This window comes from Halichoerus grypus, chromosome 8 (assembly GCF_964656455.1).
Source record: "Halichoerus grypus chromosome 8, mHalGry1.hap1.1, whole genome shotgun sequence".
NCBI lineage: Eukaryota > Metazoa > Chordata > Mammalia > Carnivora > Phocidae > Halichoerus > Halichoerus grypus.
Genome location: NC_135719.1, coordinates 70,220,896 through 70,243,632, shown reverse-complemented (window position 1 = coordinate 70,243,632; position 22,737 = coordinate 70,220,896). Strand labels below are relative to the sequence as shown.

Here is a 22,737-nt window from a genome sequence, read left to right as displayed (position 1 = left end):
TGGTATTATGTCCGGGGTTAAAAGCTCCCGGTCCGAGAATGAAATTATCAGCAGTATAGTTGAACCTAACGGTGTCTTATAAAACTGTCATGCGGCCTAGCCAGACTACCTTTCCACGAAGTGACACAAGTTCTACGCGGAAATAATTTTACATTCCTAACAAGTGAATTACAAAAACGTTTTTCCCCCGTTACCTCAACCCTGGGACCCAATCCCACAAAAAATGATCGAAAAGAGTGGGGTCAGCACTATTGACAGACGTACATTCCAACCAGCCGACAGCGGGAAGACAATGCGCTTGCGCAAGTCGTTAACCAGTCAGGACTCCGCGGCAGAAGCGGAGGCGGGGCTTGTGGAAACGGCTGCCGCAGGGTTGGCGGACTTGGGAAGGAGCGAAGATGGCGGAGTGAGGCGTGCGGGTGGGAGCCGGCCGTTGGGCCGGGGGCGAGAAGGCCCCCGGAGTGTCCAGTGCTTCTCCTGGTCGGTGCGAGGTAAGCCGAGAAGGCGGGCGACGGGGAACTAGCAGGAGGTGGCGCGGCCCAGCCCGGCCGGGGGACGGGAGCGCGCGGAGCCCTGCCTGCGGCGGGCGCGGGCCTCGGCCTGGCGCGGGCTTCCTTCCGAGCAGCCTCGGGCGGCCGTACAAACCTTGCGGGGTGTGTCGCACCAACACTTCGTCTTCTACCCGCCTCTGTCCTTCTCAGTGCCTTTTTTTGCTGCCTTTGTGCTTTCGGCTTGTTCCCCGGTGATTGCACCCACGCGGGTGTGTATCTGCCAGCCGCTGCGTCGTCCAGCGGTTTATTTTTTAAAGAATACCTTTATTTTATTGATTTATTTATATTCCTCACCTCACGGCTTCGTGTTCGCTGTTTTGCCTGAGTCTCCGGTATCAATCGAGGCCTACTGGGGCCCTGAATAATTTGTGTCCCTGGTCCGTTGACCTTGAGATTTGGTTTAATAGGTTCTCCCCCCGGGATTTTAATTTGTATCGTTCACGTTCTCTTGCTACCTATTCATTCATTTCCCCCTCCCACCCCTCAAACATTTAAGGTCCGAGTAAGCATCTTTGTCCTTGTATGACTTGGTAATTGCTTAATGGCGCATTAATTTCGACTGACTGTAGGTCCCGGTAGAATTCACCGTTGTTGTTTTCCAGAATTAAAAGAGCCAGTGTACAATTTTTATTTATCATTTATAGAGATAATGAGAAAGAGTTTGGGGAAATATTATTAGAACGTAATTTGTATAATGTGGTGGGGTTGTCAAGTATAATACTGTCAAGTCATTTGTATTCGGTTCTTGTATATGGGGTTTCTTTTTATAAATTGGATTTTTATAACCCCTGATTCGGTGTTTCAGTTAAATTCTTGGAAAGTTTCCTGTTACTAGGTTTCTGAATTAGTGAAGCCTGTTTAGAATTGGCATGTTAGTTGGGTGCAGTTCCACTGATATGTCATAATAGGAATGAATATTTCTGGTGTGCTCTTTGCTGGTCCTTGATTTAGCAAAGCTGGAAATACCGCGTAAAGAATAGCTTCCTTATAAATAAGACCTTTCTCTTTTGTCAGGAGTATTTTTTTCAGTTTCATCTAGAAGAAGAAACAAGATATGTAGGGCAGAGGAAAGAAACAGAATATTATTCCTACCTTACAACAGAGGGGTGTGGTCATCTATATTAAAGCAAAGGTCTTTTGTGAGAAGAGGGACCACAGCATCATCAGGTTCTTAGTGGGAAGAGAGTACCATAAAAACTTGAGAACCACTTATTCAAGAGTTTTGATATCTTTATAAAATTAGTGCCAGTGCAGGTAGAGAGTAACTTCTTTCTGACTATTCCTTTTGAATAGTTTTTGATAATGATTTTTTTAAAGATTATTTTAGAGAGGGAGAGAGTCAGAGAGATTGCGGGTGGGGGCAGGGGCAGAGGGAAAGAATCTTGCAAGCAGAGACACACACACACACACCTACCTCTGACTGAGGTTGGAGCCCTACCTGGGACTAGATCCCAAGACCCATGAGATCATGACCTGAGTGGAAACCAAGAGTTGGACACTTAAATGACAGAGCCATCCAGGCGCCCCATCGTGATGTTTTTAAAAATAGCTTGGTTCATTTGAATAGTTTTGCACAAAGAAGCACATAGCACAAGTGAGGGCTGTATCCTTACTATAATGTTGTTTTTATTTTTCCTTATCACAGGAAGAACATTTTCTTTGGCTTCCAGGTGCTTTTATATTCATCTTGAGAAGAAAGCAAAAATCAGAACTCAGGATTTGGCAAGTGAGTAATAGTCGCTAATGCTTCCAGATACTGTTTAAGCAGCTTGAAAAATAGCTAGATAGAAGTAGAACAATAAGCTTCAACAGAAAATGAACATCAAAAATGACTAGAAATTTTTAAGATTTTATTTGTTTGAGAGAGAGAGCAAGCACTAGAGAGAGAGAGCAAGCATGAGTAGGGGGCAAAGGGAGAGGGAGAAGAAGGCTCCCCGCTGAGCAGGGAGCCCAACGTGGGACTAGATCCCAGGACCCTGGGGTCATGACCTGAGCCAAAGGCAGACGCTTAACCGACTGAGCCACCCAGGCGCCCCATTGACTAGAAATTACTTATATTTAAGCTAAATCTTGTATTTTCAACAAAAGCAGTGTATCAAGTATAAAAAAGAAAAACTTGATCATTTGCCCAAACCAGTAATTTTTATTGGATAAAGAAGAAAGATACAGCTTTAATTAGATTGAAGATCAAATGATAAAATATAAGTGCTACTAGGCAAATTTTAGGATATATTCACTTGTTTTAATTATAGATAAATACTGATATTTTAATCTTTAATTTCTTTTGTTGTTTTTTTTTTTTTTTTTTTACCCCCACCCTCGTTTGTTTAAGATTTTATTTATTTGCGAGAGAGAATGAGAGACACAGAGAATGAGAGACAGAGAGCATGAGAGGGAGGAGGATCAGAGGGAAAAGCAGACTCCCTGCTGAGCAGGGAGCCCGATGGCGGGACTCGATCCTGGGACTCCAGGATCATGACCTGAGCCGAAGGCAGTCGCTTAACCAACTGAGCCACCCAGGCGCCCTAATCTTTAATTTCTAAAGCTTTTCACTACACCATTAATATTTCTAGGTATGAGTCTAGCCATAGTGTTGCTATCTTCTGAATTTACCACAGATGTAAGTATGTTCTATTGCTCAAAGAGCAAAAAGTGATATGTGCTTTAATAATTGACAACTTTATCTGTAAAACAGGGTTTCCTAGGGCTGCTGTAACAAACTAGGTGACTTAGAACAACAGAAATATATTGTCTCACAGCTTTGGAGATCAAACATCCAAAATCAACCTTGAAGGTACTAGGGAAGGATGTGTTTCAGGCCTTTCTTCTAACTTTTGGTAGTTCCTTGGCTCGTGGCAGCATGACTCCAGTCTTCACATGGCATTCTCCCTGTGTCTGTGTCCTAAGTTCTATGGGGACACCAGTCATGTTAGATTAGGGGCCCACCCTACTCCAGTATGACCTCATTTTAACTAATTATATCTGCAATGACTGTATTGACTATTTTCAAATAAGGTCACATTTTGAGGTACTAGGGAATAGACTTCCAATTTATGAATTTGGGGAGGACACAGTTCAACTCATAACATCTACTTAGTCATATACATTGATTGTATTACATGGAAATCATTCAATTACAGCTGCTTTAAGGATTAAAATATTGTATACCACTTATAAAGGTACTTAAGAATAGTGAAGGGGCGCCTGGGTGGCTCAGTCGTTAAGCGTCTGCCTTCGGCTCAGGTCATGATCCCAGGGTCCTGGGATCAAGCCCCGCATCAGGCTCCCTGCTCCGCAGGAAGCCTGCTTCTCCCTCTCCCACTCCCCCTGCTTGTGTTCCCTCTGTTGCTGTGTCTCTCCCTGTCAAATAAATAAAATCTTTAAAAAAAAAAAAAAAAATAGTGAAAATCATAGAGACAGAAAGTAGGATGGTGGTTGCCAGGGGCTTCAGGAAGGGAAAATTGGGAGTTATTATTTAATGGGGGCAGAGTTTCAGTTTTGTAAATGAAAAAAGTTCTGGAGGTGGAAGGTGGTGATGCTTGCACAACAATATGAATGTACTTAATACCACTGAACCGAACACTTAAAAAGGGTGAAGATGATAAATTTTATATTATGTGTATTTTACCACAATAAAAACAAATTTTAAAAAAAGGTAAGTAAAAAAATTCCAGCTATACAGACAGTCCCTGACTTAATGATTGTTCGCCTGAAGGATTTTTTGCCTTTTTGATGGTGTGACAGCAGTACACATTCAGTAGAAACCATACTTTGGTTTTTAATTTTTTTTTTTTTTATGATTTTATTTATTTATTTGACAGAGAGAGACACAGCAAGAGAGGGAACACAAGCAGGGGGAGTGGGAGAGGGAGAAGCAGGCTTCCCGCGGAGCACGGAGCCCAGTGTGGGGCTCGAAACCAGGACCCTGCATGACCTGGGCCAAAGGCAGACGCTTAACGACTGAGCCACCCAGGCGCCCCCAGTTTTTAAATTTTGATCTTTTCCCTGGATAGTAATATGTGGTGTGATGCTTTTATGGTGCTGGACACTGGCAGCAAACCACAGCTGTAAATCAGCCACGTGATCCACAAGGGTAAACACATACAACTGTTTTTCATTTTCAGTACAGTATTCAATAAATTATATGAGATATGAGATATTCAATAATTTATTATAAAATAGGCTTTGGGTTAGATGATTTTGCTCAACTGTAGGCTAATATAACTATTCGAAACACATTTAAGGTAGGCTAGGCTAAGCTATGAGGTTTGGTAAGTTAGGTGTATTAAATGCATTTTTGACTTAGGATATTTTCAGCTTAGGTTGGGTTTATCAGATCATAAGGAAGATCTGTATTACAATGTACAAAAGGAAAGGAATAGGGCGCCTGGGTGGCTCAGTTGGTTAAGCAGCTGCCTTCGGCTCAGGTCATGATCCTGGAGTTCCTGGATCGAGTCCCGCAGTCTGTTTCTCCCTCTGACCCTCCCCCCCTCTCTCTCATGCTCTGTCTCTCAAATAAATAAATAAAATCTTTAAAAAAAAAAAAAAAGGAAAGGAATAAAAGAAAAAGAAAAGAAATAAAAACAGCTGGGACAAATTTAGGTGATAGAGTGTTTATCATATGCTTTTAGAACAGAGGCTTTGTTGCTTGAATTTAGAACCTTAATTAAATCCAGGTAGATAGAGGGCGCCTGGGTGGTGCAGTTGGTTAAGTGTCCAACTCTTGGTTTCAGTTTTGGCTCAGGTCCTGATCTCAGGTCCTGAGATTGAACCCCACTTTGGGCACTGTGCTGATTGGGATTCTCCCTCTCCCCCGTTTGTGCGTGCTGTGTGCACACACACACACTCTCTCTCAAATAAATAAATCTTTTTAAAAAAATAAATAAATCCAGGTAGATAGTAATAGAAACTTGACATTGGTATAGCCCAATATTAGTAACATCTAAATATCTATCTGCAGGGAATTGATGTAAATAAATGTAGGTGCTTCTGTACTTAAAGGGTAGCTTTGGGGCACCTGGGTGGCTCAGTCGGTTAAGATCTGCCTTCGGAAAAAAAAAAAAAAAAAAAAGATCTGCCTTCGGCTCAGGTCATGATCCCGGGGTCCTGGGATTGAGCCTCACGTTGGGCTCCCTGCTCAGTGGGGAGTCTGCTTCTCCCTCTCGCTCTGCCCCTCCCCCACTCATACTTTCTCACATGCTCTCTCTCAAATAAATAAAATCTTTAAAAAAAAAAAAAGGTAGCTTTAATTCTGATATGGAATGATCACTAATATACATTAAAGGGAAAAGCAAGGTGCAGAACATGGTATATAGTATACTTTCATTTGTGGGGAGAAAATAAATCTACTTACACAGATGTTATGTAGCCATAGGATATCTAAAAGGATATGGAATTGGGTGATGGGCATTAAGGAGGGCAGGTGATGTGATGAGCATTGGATGTTATAAGCAACTGATGAATCACTGAACTCTACATCTGAAATGTTACGATGTACATATGTACATCTGTTAATGATGTACTATATGTTGGCTAATTTAATTTAAATAAAAATAGATAAATAAATGGATATGGAAGAAACATTGGATATCCTATTGTACCTTTTCCTGTTAGTGCTTTTGTTACCTATTCAAGTAAATAATTTAAAATTTTCAAAGAAAGGAAGCACTCAGTAATGTTGAATGACTGAGAAGTTAAATTTTTGCTCAGGCAGTGATTTTACATTAGTAGAGCCTATCCATATCTGGGGGCAGAAACTGTCCATCAGACCCAGCACTATTTTTTTTTTTCTTTCAAGATTTTGTTTATTTATTTGAGAGAGAGCATGAGCGGTGGGGAGGGGCAGAGGGAGAGGAAGAAGCAGGCTCCCCACTAAGCAGGGAGCCCCACGTGGGACTCGATCCCCAGGACCCTGGGATCACGACCCGAGCCAAAGGCAGCCACTTAACTGACTGAGTCACCCAGGTGCCCTGACCCAGCACTATTTTAATAAGACACTTAAAAACTTAACTGGAATGATAAGGATAGCCATTGTGTTTTGTAAAATGTGTTCTGAATTTACATAGCAAAGTAAGAAAGGAGATTTTTTTTTTTTTTTGATGCTGAAACCCGGTAGCAAACCGAATTTTTATTATTTTTATTTTATTTTCTAAAGTTTTTATTTATTTATTTATTTGACAGAGAGAGAGAGACAGCGAGAGAGGGAACACAAGCAGGGGGAGTGGGAGAGGGAGAGGGAGAAGCAGGCTTCCCGCTGAGCAGGGAGCCTGATGCTGGTCTCAGTTCCAGGACCCTGGGATCATGACCCGAGTTGAAGGCAGACACTTAACGACTGAGCCACCCAGGTGCCCCCGAATTTTTATTTTTTAAGAAAGGAGTAATTAACTCCCATGATATATCATTCTTTCTGTCCTTCAAGGAAGCAAAGTGTATTACTTATTCAGTGATGCATAACAGATTATCCAAAATTTAGTGGATTAAAACAACAGTAAACATGTATTATCTCTTACAGTTTATGTGGGTCAGGAGTTACAGAGCAGTTTAACACTGGGGCTTTCTGGCTTGGATTCTCTTCTAAGGTTGCAGTCAAGATTGGCTGGGGTGGCAGTTACCTAATTCCATGGTGCCTCCTTCACGTGGCTGATAAATTCATGCTGGTGGTGGAAAGCCTTTGTTCCTTCCAGTGTCGGCCTCTTCCAAGGCTGCTTGAATGTCTTCATGTACAACATCTGGCTTCTCCCAGAATAAGCAGTCCAAGAGAACAGTGCAGAAGTCACAGCTCCATCTATTGTCTCAGAAGTCACTCATCATCACTTTCTCCTCATTCACTTGGTCACTCTTTTGAGACCAACTAGTGTACTGCAATATAGTTCTGACACTAACCATCCAGAGTTAATGCAGACCCTACAAGTCAGAGGCCCTGTTCCCAACAAGACTGCCCTCACTTTAATCTTTGTGGGTTTTGTGGTGGTGGTGGTGGTGGTTTTTTGGGTTTTTTTAAGTAGGCTCCATGCCCAGCATAATGCTTGAACTCATGACCCTGAGATTAAGAGTCGCATGCTGTATGTACTGAGCCAGCCAGGTACCCCAAGATTGCCCTCACTTTAAAAGGCAGCCACACTTAGGAGGATTCCCAGGCAACCTGCACTTCTGATCAATTGGCTGCAAATTCAGGGATTCTCACAACCCTGTCAGAACCGAATTTTGGTTTCGTTGGTTTTCTCTGTTTTTCTATTCCCTCTTTTATTTATCTCTGCTCTGATATTTATTTTTTCCTTCGTTCTTGCTAGCTTTGGGTTTAGTTTATTCTTTCTCTAGTTCCTTAAGGTGTAAAGTTAGGTTGCTGATTTGAGTTTTTTGTTTTTTGTTTTTTTTAAGATTTTATTTATTTATTTGACAGAGAGAGACACAGCGAGAGAGGGAACACAAGCAGGGGGAATTGGAGAGGGAGAAGCAGGCTTCCCACGAAGCAGGGAGCCCAATGCAGGGCTCGATCCCAGGACCCTGGGATCATGACCTGAGCCGAAGGCAGACGCTTAACGACTGAGCCACCCAGGCGCCCCATGAGATCTTTCTTTTTTAATGTAAGCATTTAGATCTATAAATTTCCCTCTTAGCACTGCTTTACTGCATCCCATAATTTTTGGTTTGTTGTTGTTTTCATTTATCTCAAGGTATTTCCTAATTTCCCTTGTCATTTTTTCTTTGACCCATTAATTATTTAGGACTCTGTTGTGTAATTTCTTCTGGCTCATTTACTGTAAATTCCAAGGATTTAGAGTTTCTCTCCCAGGACAAAGGCCAAATTCTTTATCATACCCTCATTCATTGTTAGAGGAGACTGTAGGAGGGTGTGAATACCGGGAGGCAACGATAACTGGGGCCCATCTTAGAAGCTGACTGCACCGAGAGTCATTTGAGGCAGGTCTGGCTAGCCCAAGTACTACATTAAAAATTCTGATTTCCCCTTCTGTCCTCCCAGAAAGTCAAATACAAAGTTACTTTATTTGTATAATCAATAGCACTAAACGAGTGACCTCAAAGACCTAGAAGTGCCTAGTAAGTCATCAACTTTATAGGGATGTATTTGAAGATTTTGTAGATCAGTGTGTATAGTTTTGGTTTCCTCACTTAACTCTAGAACCTATTTACATTTTAACTCATGTTGGCTAAATGTATTTAACAGCCCTGCTCTTCATTCATTCAGCAAATTTTTATCAAGTGGTTACCTGGGTCACATGCTAGTCTGGGTGTTTGGGATTCATTGGTAAACAAAACAGTTTCCTTCCTGATGGAGCTTACGTGTTATGTTATGTTATGTTATGTATTAAATATTTTATTTTTAAGTAATCTCTACACCCAGTGTGGGGCTCAAACTTACAACCCTGAGATCAAGAGTTGCATGCTCCACTGACCATGCCAGACAGGCACCCCTGGAGCTTATTATTTTATTTTATTTATTTTCATTTTTTTTTTAAGATTTTATTTATTTATTTGACAGAGAAAGAGGGAACACAAGCAGGGGGAGCGGGAGAAGGAGAAGCAGACTCCCCGCTGAGCAGGGAGCCCAATGCAGGGCTCGACATGACCTGAGCCGAAGGCAGACACTTAACGACTGAGCCACCCAGGCACCCCTGGAGCTTACATTTTAGACAGGACAGTAAATGAAGAAACATAATAAATACCTTATGAAGTAACTTAGATAGTGTTACAGGCTTTGGATAAAAGGAAAAGTAGATAGGGTAAAGGGGAATGGTAGAAGTGTGTCTGTGGATGGGATGGAGGGATAGTATAATCTTAAACTGGCTCAAAGTAGGCCTCATTGAGAAAATGACATGTAAGTAAAGAGGTGAGAGGACTAGCTATGTGGATACCTGGGGAAGGGTCCTCTCACAAAGGGAATAGCCAGTACAAAGGCTATGAGGTTGGAGTATGCCTGACATTCCAGGAAGAGCAAGGAGTCCAGTGTGGTTGGAGCACATGATGGAGGAGGAGATAGAGTTGGGGGGCACCTGGGTGGCTCAGTCATTAAGCGTCTGCCTTTGGCTCAGGTCATGGTCCCAGGGTCCTGGGATGGAGCTCTGCGTCAGGCTCCCTGCTCCGTGGGAAGCCTGCTTCTCCCTCTCCCACTACCCCTGCTTGTGTTTCCTCTCTCGCTGTGTCTCTCTATGTCAAATAAATAAATAAAATCTTAAAAGAAAAAAAAAAGAAAGAAATAGAGTTGGGGTCAGAAGAGATATGGTGGAAGGTGGTGTAGACCTTAGGGGGAATTGTAGGTCATGGTCAGAACTATGGCTTTCATACTAAGCTACTACTAATTCACTTTTTAGTAGGTCCTACAGTTTGTGATCCATATTTGTGTTTAGAGTGAATAAAATGAATGGTGACTGAGTGAATGTGAAATTGGGTATTATGGGTTTTTTGTTTGTTTTTTAAAGATTTTATTTATTTATTTGGGGGGGGGGGGATGAGCAGGGGAAGTGGAAGAGGGAGAGGGAGAAGCAGGCTCCTTGCTGAGCAGGGAGCCTGATGCGGGACTTGATCCCAGGACCCTGAGATCATGAGCTGAGCCAAAGGCAGATGCTTAACCAACTGAGTCATCCAGGAGCCCGAAATTGGGTCTTTTGAAGAGAGAACAGGCTTATGATATTCTAGCATTATTGCCTGATATAAAGATATAGATGGGGGGGGAGGTGGAGTTTATATATGATGAATGTATGTATTTTTATTAGTAAGTATTGCTGAAGGAATTTGTTTATAAGACAGTCTAGATAGGTTCCCTGTTAGGAAAAGGTGCTCATCTTTGATGCTTATTTGGTTTACATAGAATTCTTTTAGCATAGTTCCTCCTGGAAGGAACTAGCTTGTATCTTCTTTCCCCCTCAACATTACTACCAGTTATCTTGCCATTAGAATTGAACTGCAGGTGGTGCTTGGGTGGCTCAGTCAGTTAAGCGTCTGCCTTCAGCTCAGGTCATGATCCCAGGGTCCTAGGCTCTAGTCTCAGCAAGGAGCCTGCTTCTCCCTTTCCCTCTGCTGCTCCCCCCTGCTTATCCTCTCTTGCTCTCTCTGTCTCTCTCTCAAATAAATAAGTAAAATCCTAAAAAATAATAATAATAATTGAACTACAGAACAGTCTAATGGCTGGTGTAAGCTTTGAATTGGCCTGAGTAAGCTTATATAATGAAACAGCTCTGTTGCCCATGGTGTTCTAAAGGCCCTTCTGTGATATTCTCTATTTTTTTACTCTTACTTTTGCTGCTTTTGCAACAAATGCAAATTCTATAATTCTCTTCCTCCTGATTTGATTCTGAATTAATTTACATTTGCCTTTAATTCCAGTATAGTTAACATGCAGTGTTATATTAGTTTCAGATGCACAATACAGTGATTCAGCAATTCCATACCTCACCCAGTGCTCATCACAGCAGATGTCCTCCTTAATCCCCATCACCTATTTCACCCATCCTGCCACCCACCTCCCCTCTGGTAAGCATCAGTTTGTTCTCTATAGTTAATAATCTGTTTCTTGGCGCCCCTGGGTGGCTCAGTCGTTAAGCGTCTGCCTTTGGCTCAGGTCATGATCTCGGGGTCCTGGGATGGAGCCTCGCATCGGGCTCCCTGCTCCACGGGAAGCCTGCTTCTCCCTCTCCTACTCCCCCTGCTTGTGTTCCCTCTCTCGCTGTCTGTCTGTCGAATAAATAAATAAAATCTTAAAAAAAAAGAATCTTGTTTCTTGGTTTCTTTCTTTTTCCTTTGCTCATTTGTTTTGTTTAAATTCCACATGTGAGTGAAATAATAAGGTATTTCTCTTTCTCTGATTTATTTCACTTAGCATTGTACTCTTTTGCTCCATCCATGTTGTTGCAGATGGCAAGATTTCATTCTTTTTGGCTTGTTCAGCTTTTTGGCCTTTCGACTTTCATTCAGCTTATAGCCGAATAATACTCCATTGTGTATGTATATATACCACATCTTCTTTATCCATTCACCTATCAGTGAACACTTAAGCTGCTTCCTAATTTGGCTCTTGTATGTAATGTTGTTATAAACATAGGGGTGCATGTGTCCCTTTGAATTAGTGTGTTTGTATTTTTTTTTTTGTAGATAATCCAGTAGTGCAATTACTGGATTGTAGGGTAGTTTCATTTTTAACTTTTTTTTTTTTTTTAAGATTTTATTTATTTATTTGACAGAGAGAGATACAGCGAGAGAGGGAACACAAGCAGGGGGAGTGGGAGAGGGAGAAGCAGGCTTCCCGCCGAGCAGGGAGCTCCACGCAGGGCTCGATCCCAGGACCCCGGGATCATGACCTGAGCCGAAGGCAGATGCTTAACGACTGAGCCACTCAGGTGCCCCTCATTTTTAACTTTTGAGGAACCTTCATACTGTTTTGCACAGTGGCTGCACCCGTTCGCATTCCCACCAGTAATGCAAGAGGGTTCCTTTTTCTCCACATCCTCGCCAACACTTGTTTTTTATTTTAGCCATTCTGACAGGTGTGAGGTGATACCTCATTGTAGTTTTGATTTGCATTTCTCTGATGATGAGTGATGTTGAGCATCTTTTCATGTGTCTTTTGGCCATCTGTCGTCTTGGCGAAATGTCTGTTCATGTCTTCTGCCCATTTTTTAATTGGATTTTGGGGGTTTTTTGGTGTTGAATTGTATCAGTTCTTTATATATTTTGGATACTAACCCTTTATTGGGTATGTCATTTGTAAATATATTCTCCCATTCAGTAGGTTGCCTTTTAGTTTTGTTGATTGTTTCCTTCACTGTACAGAAGCTTTTTATATGGATGTAGTCCCAATAATTTATTTTTGCTTTTATTTCCCTTGCTGTAGGAGACCTATCTAGAAAAATGTTACTGTGGCTGATGTCAGAGACACTACTGTCTGTGATCTCTTCTAGGATTTTTATGGTTTCAGTTCTCATATTTAGGTCTTTAATACATTTTGAGTTTATTTTTGTTAATACTGTAAGAAAGTGGTCCAGTTCCATTCTTTTGCACATAGCTGTCCAGTTTTCCCAACACCATTTATTGAAGAGACCATCTTTTCCCCATTGGACATTCTTTCCTGCTTTTTTTTTTTTTTTTTTTTTAAAGATTTTATTTATTTATTCATGAGAGACAGAGAGAGAGAGAGAGAAGCAGAGGGAGAAGCAGGCTCCCAAGGAGCAGGGAGCCCGATGCGGGACTCGATCCCAGGACCCTGGGATCATGACCTGAGCCGAAGGCAGATGCTTAACCATCTGAGCCACCCAGGCACCCCTTTCCTGCTTTTTTGAAGATTAATTGACTATATAATTGTGGGTTTATTTCTGGATTTTCTATTCTATTCTCTTGATCTATGTGTCTGGTTTTGTGCCAGTACCATACTGTTTTGATTACCTACAGCTTTGTAGTATTTTTTTTTTTAAAGATTTATATATTTGAGAGAGAGAGAGCACCTGCGAGCAGGTGAGGGGGAGAGGGAGAGAGAGAATCTCAAGCAGACTCAGTGCTGAGCCTGACACAGGGCTGTATCTCACGATCCTGAGATCATGACTGGAGCTGTAATCAAGAGTCAGATGCCCTAACCGACTGAGGAACCAGGAACCCTTGGACATGTCTATCTCTTTTTTTTTTTTTTTTTAGTTTTTTTTTTTAGTTTTTACATAAATCTAACTTTTTTGTATTATGCTTATATATTTTTTTGACTTGCTGCTTTTCTGATGACAATACTGAATTTGGTGTTATCGTTGGACATTTTCTTTTAGACAGTGTGTAATCTAAAATGTATTTTCTTTCTATGTGTTTTTAAATATCATTTTTAAACATGAGCTCATGCAGAAGTACCTGCCTTAACCTCCCTGTTTTTAATTTATTTTTTATTTCCAGGTATTCTGTGTTGTCTCCTGGAGTAGGTAGTCCTTTTATCCAGCCACTTTCCCTATTCCTGAAATGTGGATATCTCTTCTCTACACATTTTACCTCCATGATTTGGATCGGAAAAGGCTGCTTTTCTTTTTGTTCCACTTCTCAGATTCAACATTGAGAAGCTCCTAGGATGCAGTTGTCTTGCCAACTTCTCCAGGAAGAAAGAAGCAACTGACATGCATGTTCTGCTTTTTGCTTAATTATAAAGAAGTTATTTTGGAAGCTGAGGCTGATGTTTAATTTGAAACAGGTGCTTAGATGTTGGTGTTTGTGAATTCTTTACCTTTTGTTCCAAACAAGAAGACTAAATAAATAGCAAGTATGGATGACATCAGGTTTTTTTTTTTTTTAAATGTCTTCCAGTTTCAGCCACTGTCATAAGCACAGTTGAATCTGCAAGGAGTAAATTCCAAATATGTGTTCTAATATGAAATGAAAGATATGCTTAAAAACTACAGATATTAAATATCTAAATCCTGACTCATCCTTTGAAGTACATTTGCTGGAAAAGAACAAAGATCCAATTTTGCAATAAAACCTTTGATGTGATAAAGAAGCATGAAGACAAGAGGATGCAAGGTTAACAAAGTCTCTGTAAAATACACATCTTTACATGTGTAAATCTACAGTTTGGATGTGAAGAGGGATTTTTCTCCTAGAGCAGGAAGTTTTTGTTGGCTTCTGTCTCAGAAGTCTTTGGACATTTCGTATTTTTAAATGATTTTTCATTTTTCTAAGGAAAGACCACATTGTACATTTGCTAACCCTATGAATGCATGCTTGAGTTTACTGAAAGGTTGGAAAAGGAAACAAAATAGCTTCAAGTCCACTGGTGGAACCCTTTTCACCTCCCTCAGATGAGAGGCTCCTATATTGCAAATTACTTCATTCTTTTTTGTGGACTCTTAACATAGCACTTGAGACTTGGTTTTCCATGCTGCTAAGGCAGGAACAAGTGGCTTAAGTGGTTTTTCTGTTCAGAAGATATGGCAGATCCTCTAGTATGACCTGCCTTCAACTTTGGGCATGAAGGAATGGGGAAAACAAAAGAGTTTGCAGATAATTCCTTTCTCCTGCGAAAAGGAAGCAAAAATGCCTTATGCAGCTCCATCTAACTTTATGGAATCTTACGTTCTGTAGCTCCAGTTTTCTAAAAACATAAATAACTTTGTTCCTTTGATCCAAGATGGGTATTCAGATGTTTGGTTTATTTTTTTAGGTGAGGTGTAATGTTAGGCTGTAAAGGCTGGGGCTCAGGTAACTTTCCCTGGTTGTAACCAAACTGTGATCAGAGAATGGACTTCAGTAGCAATGTTCCCAAATTTGTGGTTGATTTAGAAGAAATTCGGGGTCTGGAAAAAAACTCAAACAAGAAAAATAGTTCAACAAAAATATGGATCTTTCTTCTTCTCCTTAAAACTTATACCATGTGATGAACAGACTATAATGTAAAGCTATTCTTGCTTCCAAATCTACAGAGGACCACTGTATGAATTGTCAGGTCTTTATATAAGAAGAAGGAAGCTATGAGTCTTTGTGAGAAAGAATTTGAAACTTCTTAGATGCAATTAAGAACAAATTGTCCTAGATCATATCTGTGATTTAGGGAATTTGCCTAGGGTCATACATGCTGTGATGCTAAAAACTTAGGGCAGATTTACCAAAATTTAGCAGTGATAGAAATGGCCAAAAATGGGAATTGTTGAGCACTCTTAATGATTAGTTAAATTGGTCAACGTCTTTGAATTGACATAAGAAAGCTTTTTAGTAAAATAATTACGTAATATAGATAAAATATAATTTCCTTTGAGGGCAAATACTGAGTGGTGAAACATAGAAGTAACTTTGGATAAAGGTAACTTAAATGTTTCTCTAAGTAACTTCTCAGCCAACTTCCTGATATTTTCTTTAATTATTTTGGAATTGTTAAAGACAGAACTGAGTTCCATTGGTATGTTGAGAATTTATATCTTTAGTTGTCTGTTACCCATCTTCCCCATGTCCTTTTTGCAGTGTTTTGGGTAGGACCATTTGGCAGGGGATAGGGACTTTATACCATCAGCACCAGTGAAACCATCTCTGGCCCATTTGTTTGAGTATGTATCAGACTCATCTTCTCCAGTTGCTTTGTATTTATTTCATAGCTAAAGGAACCACTGTTGAATGCTCTCGTTCAAGTTGTTCTTTGCATCTTTAGTGGTTGTCACCAGATAGTATCTAACAAAATGGGTCTATGCCAGTGTACTAGCCCAGTGTTTGCTTAATATGCTTACATTTTTCCCCCTGGGCTATTTTGTCCCCTTCTTGATGGGAAAAGCTGTAATTTTAGGCAGGACTACACCTTGATCAGTAGCTGTGCCTACTTCCTTCTCTGCTCATCATGTCAGCTGGCAGTTTTTCTTTTAAAAAGTTAAACAAAAACGGGATATGTGCAATAGAAATATATATATATGTATATTTTAATACTTGTGGACAAATGTTACAAGTTGTTTAAGAACAACAAAATCACCAATGTCTTCCATTTTGAGATGTGTATAGTTTTGTAAGCATTAGTGCTTGGTAGCATATTGTAGTGCCATGTTAGGGGTTAGTGCATGAGCCTAGTAATAATTTAAACTTCAGGATGAATTATTGATAATAACCAATAGTGTAAAATGAGTGGAAAATCGAGACCTTTTCTTTTTTCATAAATATCGGAATCATGATATTCTCCCTGGGGAAAGGAGATTAAGGCCAAAAAGACTCATTTATGAATAGAACTGTGGGATTACAGTGTGAAATACTGTGTTTGAGGATATTTAAGCTTTTCCTGAGGTAGCTGGAAACCAGCTGCCTTTGTGTCTTATGAAATCTCAAATCAAAATGAGGCCCCATTTCATGATTCTGCTTTGTTCTCTTAGTTTGAGATGAGATTGTTCTTATGCTGTTTTCACACAGTGTGTCTTGTAGGTTTATTATTTAATCCACTCCTTTGCATCAAGAAATTACTTTTTTATTTTGCATGTCTTACTGAAATGCTATGTTAGTCAAGTGCTTTTCTAATCTGCAGACCATTTACATTTCCTGTCTGCAGCATGCTAATTGTTATGGAAGAACACTGGTCAGTAGTTCAGTGTCCTACATTAATTTGTCACAGGCTTTTCCTATTTCACAGTCTGAATTGCGTGTTGATGGCATTCCAGACCTTTCCACAAGAATTGGAGTGTAGCTAGATGGAGCCTAAGCAGGTTGCCATGTAATAACTATCTCTTTTGCTTGGTTATAGTAAGCCACCTCAGACAGCTTTCACTTTTTTCTGCTTGTAAAAATAAATGATTTTGTTCTGAAAGCATAAGATAGCTTTCTGTGGAAAAGAAACTCCTACCTCTAAAAGCTGCCTTGAGAACTTGGAAAGGGCAGTTTTCGGAGGTGATTTTTAAGTCTCAGTATTAGGAGAGTTCAGGACTTTTTGACACAGATTTTACAGTTACCATGATATGAAATGCAAAAGGAATGTGGTGTGTCTCCAGTACACAAGCAAGCTTAAACAAATAGATTCTGTAGCAGCAGATATCCAGGGACCCAGGTTTAGATTCTCAGAGTGTACTTTTTAAAGCAGTTGTACTCTTGGCTCTAGTAGTTTAGTGCCTGGGAGAATCTATTTCCAAAAAGCATTTAAATATTTTTAAAAATACCTCTGAAAAGGTAATGAATGAATGCAAAATAGCACAGTACATAGGAAAGGATATTTCCTATTGCAAAAATAAATAAATAAAAGCCATAAAACAAATAATAATTTTCAAGAGGTAGAATCTTTGTAGCAATAACAGTTTTACATGTATAGTAAATTGTATTAGCAAAGTTGTACAATAGAATAAATATTACTACTTGAGTTGGTGAAGCTCTGGTGATGAACAGAGTTGCACCAAAGGAAGATGTTTTAGGCAAAGAACATATAAAAGGTACTTTAAAAGCTGAATGTATATGAATAAATCATGTGTGAGAAATAGCAACTTTTGTGTAGGTGTAAAGGTTAGAGACCCTATTTGTTTCCTAAAGCAGAGGGGTAGAGCCAATGAATGAAATTTTTCTAGTGGTTAACCAGGAAACAAATGTACTCCTACCGAGGTAGCCCCACTGAAGCCATCAGGTGGGGATTTTGCTTCTGATGTTCTTTTCAGCAACAGGCATTTATAGAATAGGCGACTTTGTGCTCTGTCACCTTTTCTTTTCTCCTTTCATTCTCTGGGTGCATTTTAAGAATGGAAAAGTGTGTGTGTGTGTGTGTGTGTGTGTGTGTGTGTGTTTGGGTTAAAAACAAACCAAGAACTTGGATAGCTGGCTTTTCGTTATGCCTCTGGTTAGTTTAGGGGAGTTAGAATTTAAAGATGTAAAGCAAAGGATTGAAGGGAATAGCCAAAGACAGCATGTTGGTTTTATAAACCTTGTCTGATGTACATGTGTTGAGGACTTTGGCATGTGACTCTTTAATAAGAGCCCAGCAAACTAGTTTCTTGATCTGAGGGATCTCACACCTCACATCAGGATATAATAGAGGAATGGAAGCTGACTTCTTACTCCCTTTTACCTTGTGTTCATTTTGGCCATTTAGCACCTTGAAGGTCCCTGAAAAGATTGGGTCTATGTTCCCTTGTTTTCCCAGGGAAAAAACTAAAAGTGGAGCGGATTTAAGAAAATAGTGCCTCTTGAATATTTCTTATATGGTAACTCCAGAGGATAGGGAGAAGGCTATTATATTAAATTGATTATAGCTCCTCTTTAAATGTCCTACGCCGTCATTTGGTGCTAGAGACATTGGAATAACCAAGCAATATTTAGTCATCTGCACGATCATGAGGACACCGCTGTGTATTATAGTGATGTCAACAATTTAGTTACTTAAAACAAAGACTACCCTTAACAGCCACGTTAATAGTTGTAAATGCTAAAATGTGCTACAAGTTTTTGTAGTCTCTAGGTATGTGGTTATTACTTTTCAATGTTGTTGTGGTCTCATGTTTACTCTGTGTACCTGTGATATGCAAAATATGAAGAGACCCTTGGCCTCCAGGAGTTTACATTCTCATGGTGCTGCTGGTGCAAGCAAATTGCTTCTAGTTTATTCAGAACATTGCTTGGCTATTAACCATACCCTATTTGGAAGAATTCCTTGGCTGATAGTTTTCAAAGTACAAATCTATGCTAAATTTCAGGGCATTGATTTTGAGTTTACATTATATCAGCTCTGCTGTTCATAAACTCCTTTTCCCCAGGGGGCTGTGCAGATAAAGTTCATTAATGTGAATCCAACCATTCTGCCTAAGAGCATCTTCACCATCTCTATACACGTATGCTCTTCTATGCTATAGCTGTCAATAAATGGCCAAGAAAACTTAACTGCTCCAAAAGACTGTACATCTTTCAATTCTCTTTCTTTTCCCAGAGTTTTCACATCATTCTCTACCCAAAAGGGCCAGGATTCGCAATTAAGCCTTTTGTAACTAAGTAGTGGTCCTGATTTTCACCTTTTTGTGTGTGACTTTCTGAAGCAGCATTGTGATGTGGAGCACCTGCCCTGCCTGCATTTCTAAGCAATCACTTTATTAACCCACATTTTCAGTTGAAACTGTATGCATCCTTGTTATTTCCCCTAATTCCTCTGAATCAGGGGGTCTTTTCTGCACGTTTATTAAAACTGGGTCTGAATGAAAGTGCAAGAAATAGTGGCAGGCCCAGAATTCTGATTTTAGAGTACTAATATTCTAATGCATGATTGAAAATGTCCAGTGTTATGTGGTGACTAGTAGATAGATATTATATATGCATTTATTAATGAAGCAATAGAGACTTAAACCAATAGCCTGAATTTACTTTTTGGATTATTAGTTTTCATTTTCTAATTAAAGATTATCTTAACTTCCATTGAAAATGGGAGCTAGAAGATAAACAGGGGCAACCACAAGACATTCAAACTGTCAGGAATAGAGAGCATGACAGTGCTCACCCTCTAACCTCTTGCCTGGTTCCCTTAGTCCCCAAGCATGTTTAAAAACAAAACAAAGGCACAAACTAAGCATGTTGAATAAATAAGCTGCTATGGCTATAATAATCAGAAAGGTGCAGAGTTTCAGAAAGGGTAGGAAAGTAGGGAATTGCCAGTGTAGAGTATATAAAATAAAAGTATGGGGTTTGTCTGATAAAATTTATGTGGCTTAAGTTAGGATATTTTAAAACTAGTATCTTGGAAGTGAATGGAAGCAATATGCCCGTATTTCAGATGTTCAGGATTTTCAGATAACCAGCCAACTCTTCTGGATGCTACTGGTACCGACCAGCCATAAAGGTTCCCTGCAGCCAAGGAGACTGCTCCATTTTGTGGAAACAGTGCTAAAAGTATTGACAAATCTGTGGTTTGGGTTCTTTTTTGTTACTGTATTACATAAATGTTTTGTTTTTAAAATTTTATAGCCAGAGCTTTAGCCATTTTATTTTGCTCAGACTGCATAATTTGTTGCCTAAAGCTTCTGATGCCAGGTAAACAGGAGCAGGTTTTCCCACTTTTGGAGAAAAAAAGAACACTTGACATATATTTCCTTACTTGATGAAGAAAATAGATCAGTTTATTGTGGTAGCTTAAAATTTTTGAGAAGATTCCTGACTTTGAAATAAACCCTGTTAAGTGCAAATGATCATGACAAGTAATAATACAAATGGAATTCATAGCTGAGTGGCGTAAACAGAAGAGAATTCAGAGTTAGACTAGATGATTCTCATAGGCCCCTCCCAGGTTTCATGTTCTATGATTGAAAATTTTTCTTAAGTCATTTTAACCTGTTTGCTCTGGGATTTCACTCCAAATGCCTCTGGGAATGTTTAAGTGTAAGTGGTAACTTTCCAGGAGTTCAGAACTGAATTAGACTTACAATCATTGCAGTGTTTAGTCTCCACTTAAGTACAGGAAGTGAGATATCATTTCCCATTTGTAAATTTTCTCCTTGCCACTTACTGATTACATCTGCCAACCAATGAAACCAGTAAAGATACAAGGAAGGAGTTTCTCTCAACTCTGTTCCCATTATTCCACAAAGACACATAGATAAAAAACCAAGTGTCACAGATTTCTCTAGGAACGTTTACTCCTAAACCTCCTTTAAAATTAAAATAGATACCGGAAGGTTACTGACAATTTTCAAAAGGTTTTGTCTCCCTTGGTGATAGTATGCCATGCCATCAATTTTCCTCCCAGAGATAAGAACAGTATTCTGGCAATACATTATCATCAGTCCTTAAATAACAGTAATAGTCTTGGCACTTACTTTAAACCCACCCATCACAGAGTCATATTATATTAGAGTATCATTAACATATTTTGATTTACTCTCCTATAAGTACGGTTGTTGCTCACTGTTTTTACTTGCTGTTCTGTATTTTCTTCATTGCACCATTATTATATAATGTTAAAAAGAATTTCATTGAATATAAAGTATTACAAAAGGCAGCTTTTTAATCTATGCATCCTTGGGATTTCAGAAATTTTATTCTTTGATGTAAAAGGGAACTGCTATATGAGTTGGAAACTCTGCACCTGTGTGTGTGTGTGTGTGTGTGTGTGTATGTATATATATATATTTTGGCAATAAAGCAGCATGGGCTGAGAATGCACTGAAACTTCACTGTGTTACTCATTACTTGGAATGGGTAGTTTTTTTTAGACTACTTTTTTTAAAGAGAGGGAGAGAGAGCATAAGCAGGGGAAGAGGCAGGCAGAGGGAGAAGCAGGCTCCCCGCTGAGCAGGGAGCCCGATGTGGGACTCGACTCAGGACTCGATCCCAGGACCCTGGGATCATGACTTGAGCCGAAGGCAGACACTTAACTGAATGAGACACCCAGGTGTCCCGGAACGGGTAATTTCTAATAATGCAGTAGATTACTGAGATGGGAGGAGCCGAGCCAGAGACCTGGGCTGAGGTAGGCTCCAGATGTCAGAAAAGACCAAAGATCTGGGTGGTGGTACCAAGTCGTAGCAGTTTCTGCTGTAGTCCAAGGGACGTGGCAGCCATGTGAACAAAGAGGCATTCCATTTAAACTTAACGTCATTCCCACCTTTAGGGCCAACCTTATGCTAGGTATTGGCAAATGTTTTTTTGTTGTTGTTTTTTTAAGATTTTACGAGTGAGCACAAGTGGGTGGAGAGGCAGAGGGAGAAACAAGACTTCCCGTTGAGCAGGGAGCCTGATGTGGGGCTCGATCCCAGGATCCTGAGGTCATCATGACCTGAGCCGAAGGCAGACACTTAACTGAGCCACCCAGGCGCCCCAAATGTTCAGTTTCTGATAAGGAAATAGTGAGCTAAGTACAATAGTGTTTAAACTATTGCAGGGAATCCTTCCTATCTGAAATAAAGCATTTTAAATGTTTTTACATTGAATATTTATTAGCTAGCTTAACTAAAGAGGCTTAACACTATAATTGAGAAGAGAGGGACATGTGGGTGGCTCAGTCGGTTGGTTAAGCGGCTGCCTTTGGCCCAGGTCATCATCCCGGGATCCTGGGATTGAGTCCTGCATTGGGCTCTCTGCTAAGCAGAAAGCCTGCTTCTCCCTCTGTGCTGGCTCTCTCTCTCTGACAAATAAATCTTAAAAAAAAAAAGATCCTTCTCGATTCAGGGGAAAGTTTAAGTTTAAAGGAAAGTGGATGTTACAAACTTCCTTGGGATTGGCTATTGTCAAGTGGACAGGAACACAAGCTACGTGGTTTTTGTGGTATGATTACTAATGTAATAGTTCCTTCCTGTGATTTATGACTAATCATTTAGCACACGCTGATATACTCCACTCCCAGGTACTGTGCTAGATGTTAGGGTTACAAAAATAGAGATAGTTTCTGCTGTTAACTCAGGAGCTTAATAGTTTACAACTCAGAACTTTAGTATGCAGTTTTATTGTTCTTATGACTGGAATTTTTGAAAATAAGTTTTATTCAACATACAGTGCTAAATGATATCAAACTATAGCAAAGTAGACTTAGTATCTGTTAATATCAGACAATCATTGATGTTTGCTAGACTTTACTCTTACACCACCTAAAGGTGTCCTTTAAAAGGGTTGTTTAAAAAGTCAATATGCGTGAGACGATCAATTAGTGTAACATTTATGGAAGGCATAATATCAAAATTGTAAATGGACATGCCCTTTGACTTTCCCACTTTAATAATCACTCCTACCAGTACAGATCTGCAAAGATAGGTATAAGGATCCAATACAAGAATGGTCAGATTCTGATATA

At 39.9% G+C, this 22,737-nt stretch overlaps 1 protein-coding gene across 7 annotated transcripts; it reads left to right on the top strand.

Moving 5' to 3' along the window:
* The first annotated feature begins 277 nt into the window (after window positions 1-277).
* On the top strand, window positions 278-21,119 carry LOC144378734 (uncharacterized). 7 transcript variants are annotated; one of them, XR_013450490.1, is made up of 5 exons: window positions 336-491; window positions 2,197-2,277; window positions 7,951-8,134; window positions 10,920-11,039; window positions 13,434-21,119. XR_013450490.1 is itself a non-coding variant. In XM_078079524.1 (4 exons), exons 1-4 carry the CDS (start codon window positions 293-295, stop codon window positions 13,599-13,601), a joined length of 423 nt encoding a protein of 140 aa, XP_077935650.1. In that variant the 5' UTR covers window positions 278-292; the 3' UTR covers window positions 13,602-21,119. The 7 variants fall into 7 exon arrangements, 3 of the variants coding, with proteins under 3 accessions (XP_077935650.1, XP_077935649.1, XP_077935651.1); XM_078079524.1 differs by lacking the exon at window positions 7,951-8,134 and having other exon boundaries at window positions 278-491; window positions 13,579-21,119; XM_078079523.1 differs by lacking the exon at window positions 7,951-8,134 and having other exon boundaries at window positions 278-491.
* Window positions 21,120-22,737: the final 1,618 nt, after the last annotated feature.

Coding starts and splice junctions, on each gene's coding strand:
- LOC144378734 (XM_078079523.1), top strand. CDS start 293: ATGCGCTTGCGCAAGTCGTTAACCAGTCAGGACTCCGCGGCAGAAGCG. Junction 2,278..10,919: donor CAGAACTCAGGATTTGGCAA/GTGAGTAATAGT, acceptor GTGTTATATTAG/TTTCAGATGCACAATACAGT. Junction 11,040..13,433: donor TGCCACCCACCTCCCCTCTG/GTAAGCATCAGT, acceptor TTTTATTTCCAG/GTATTCTGTGTTGTCTCCTG.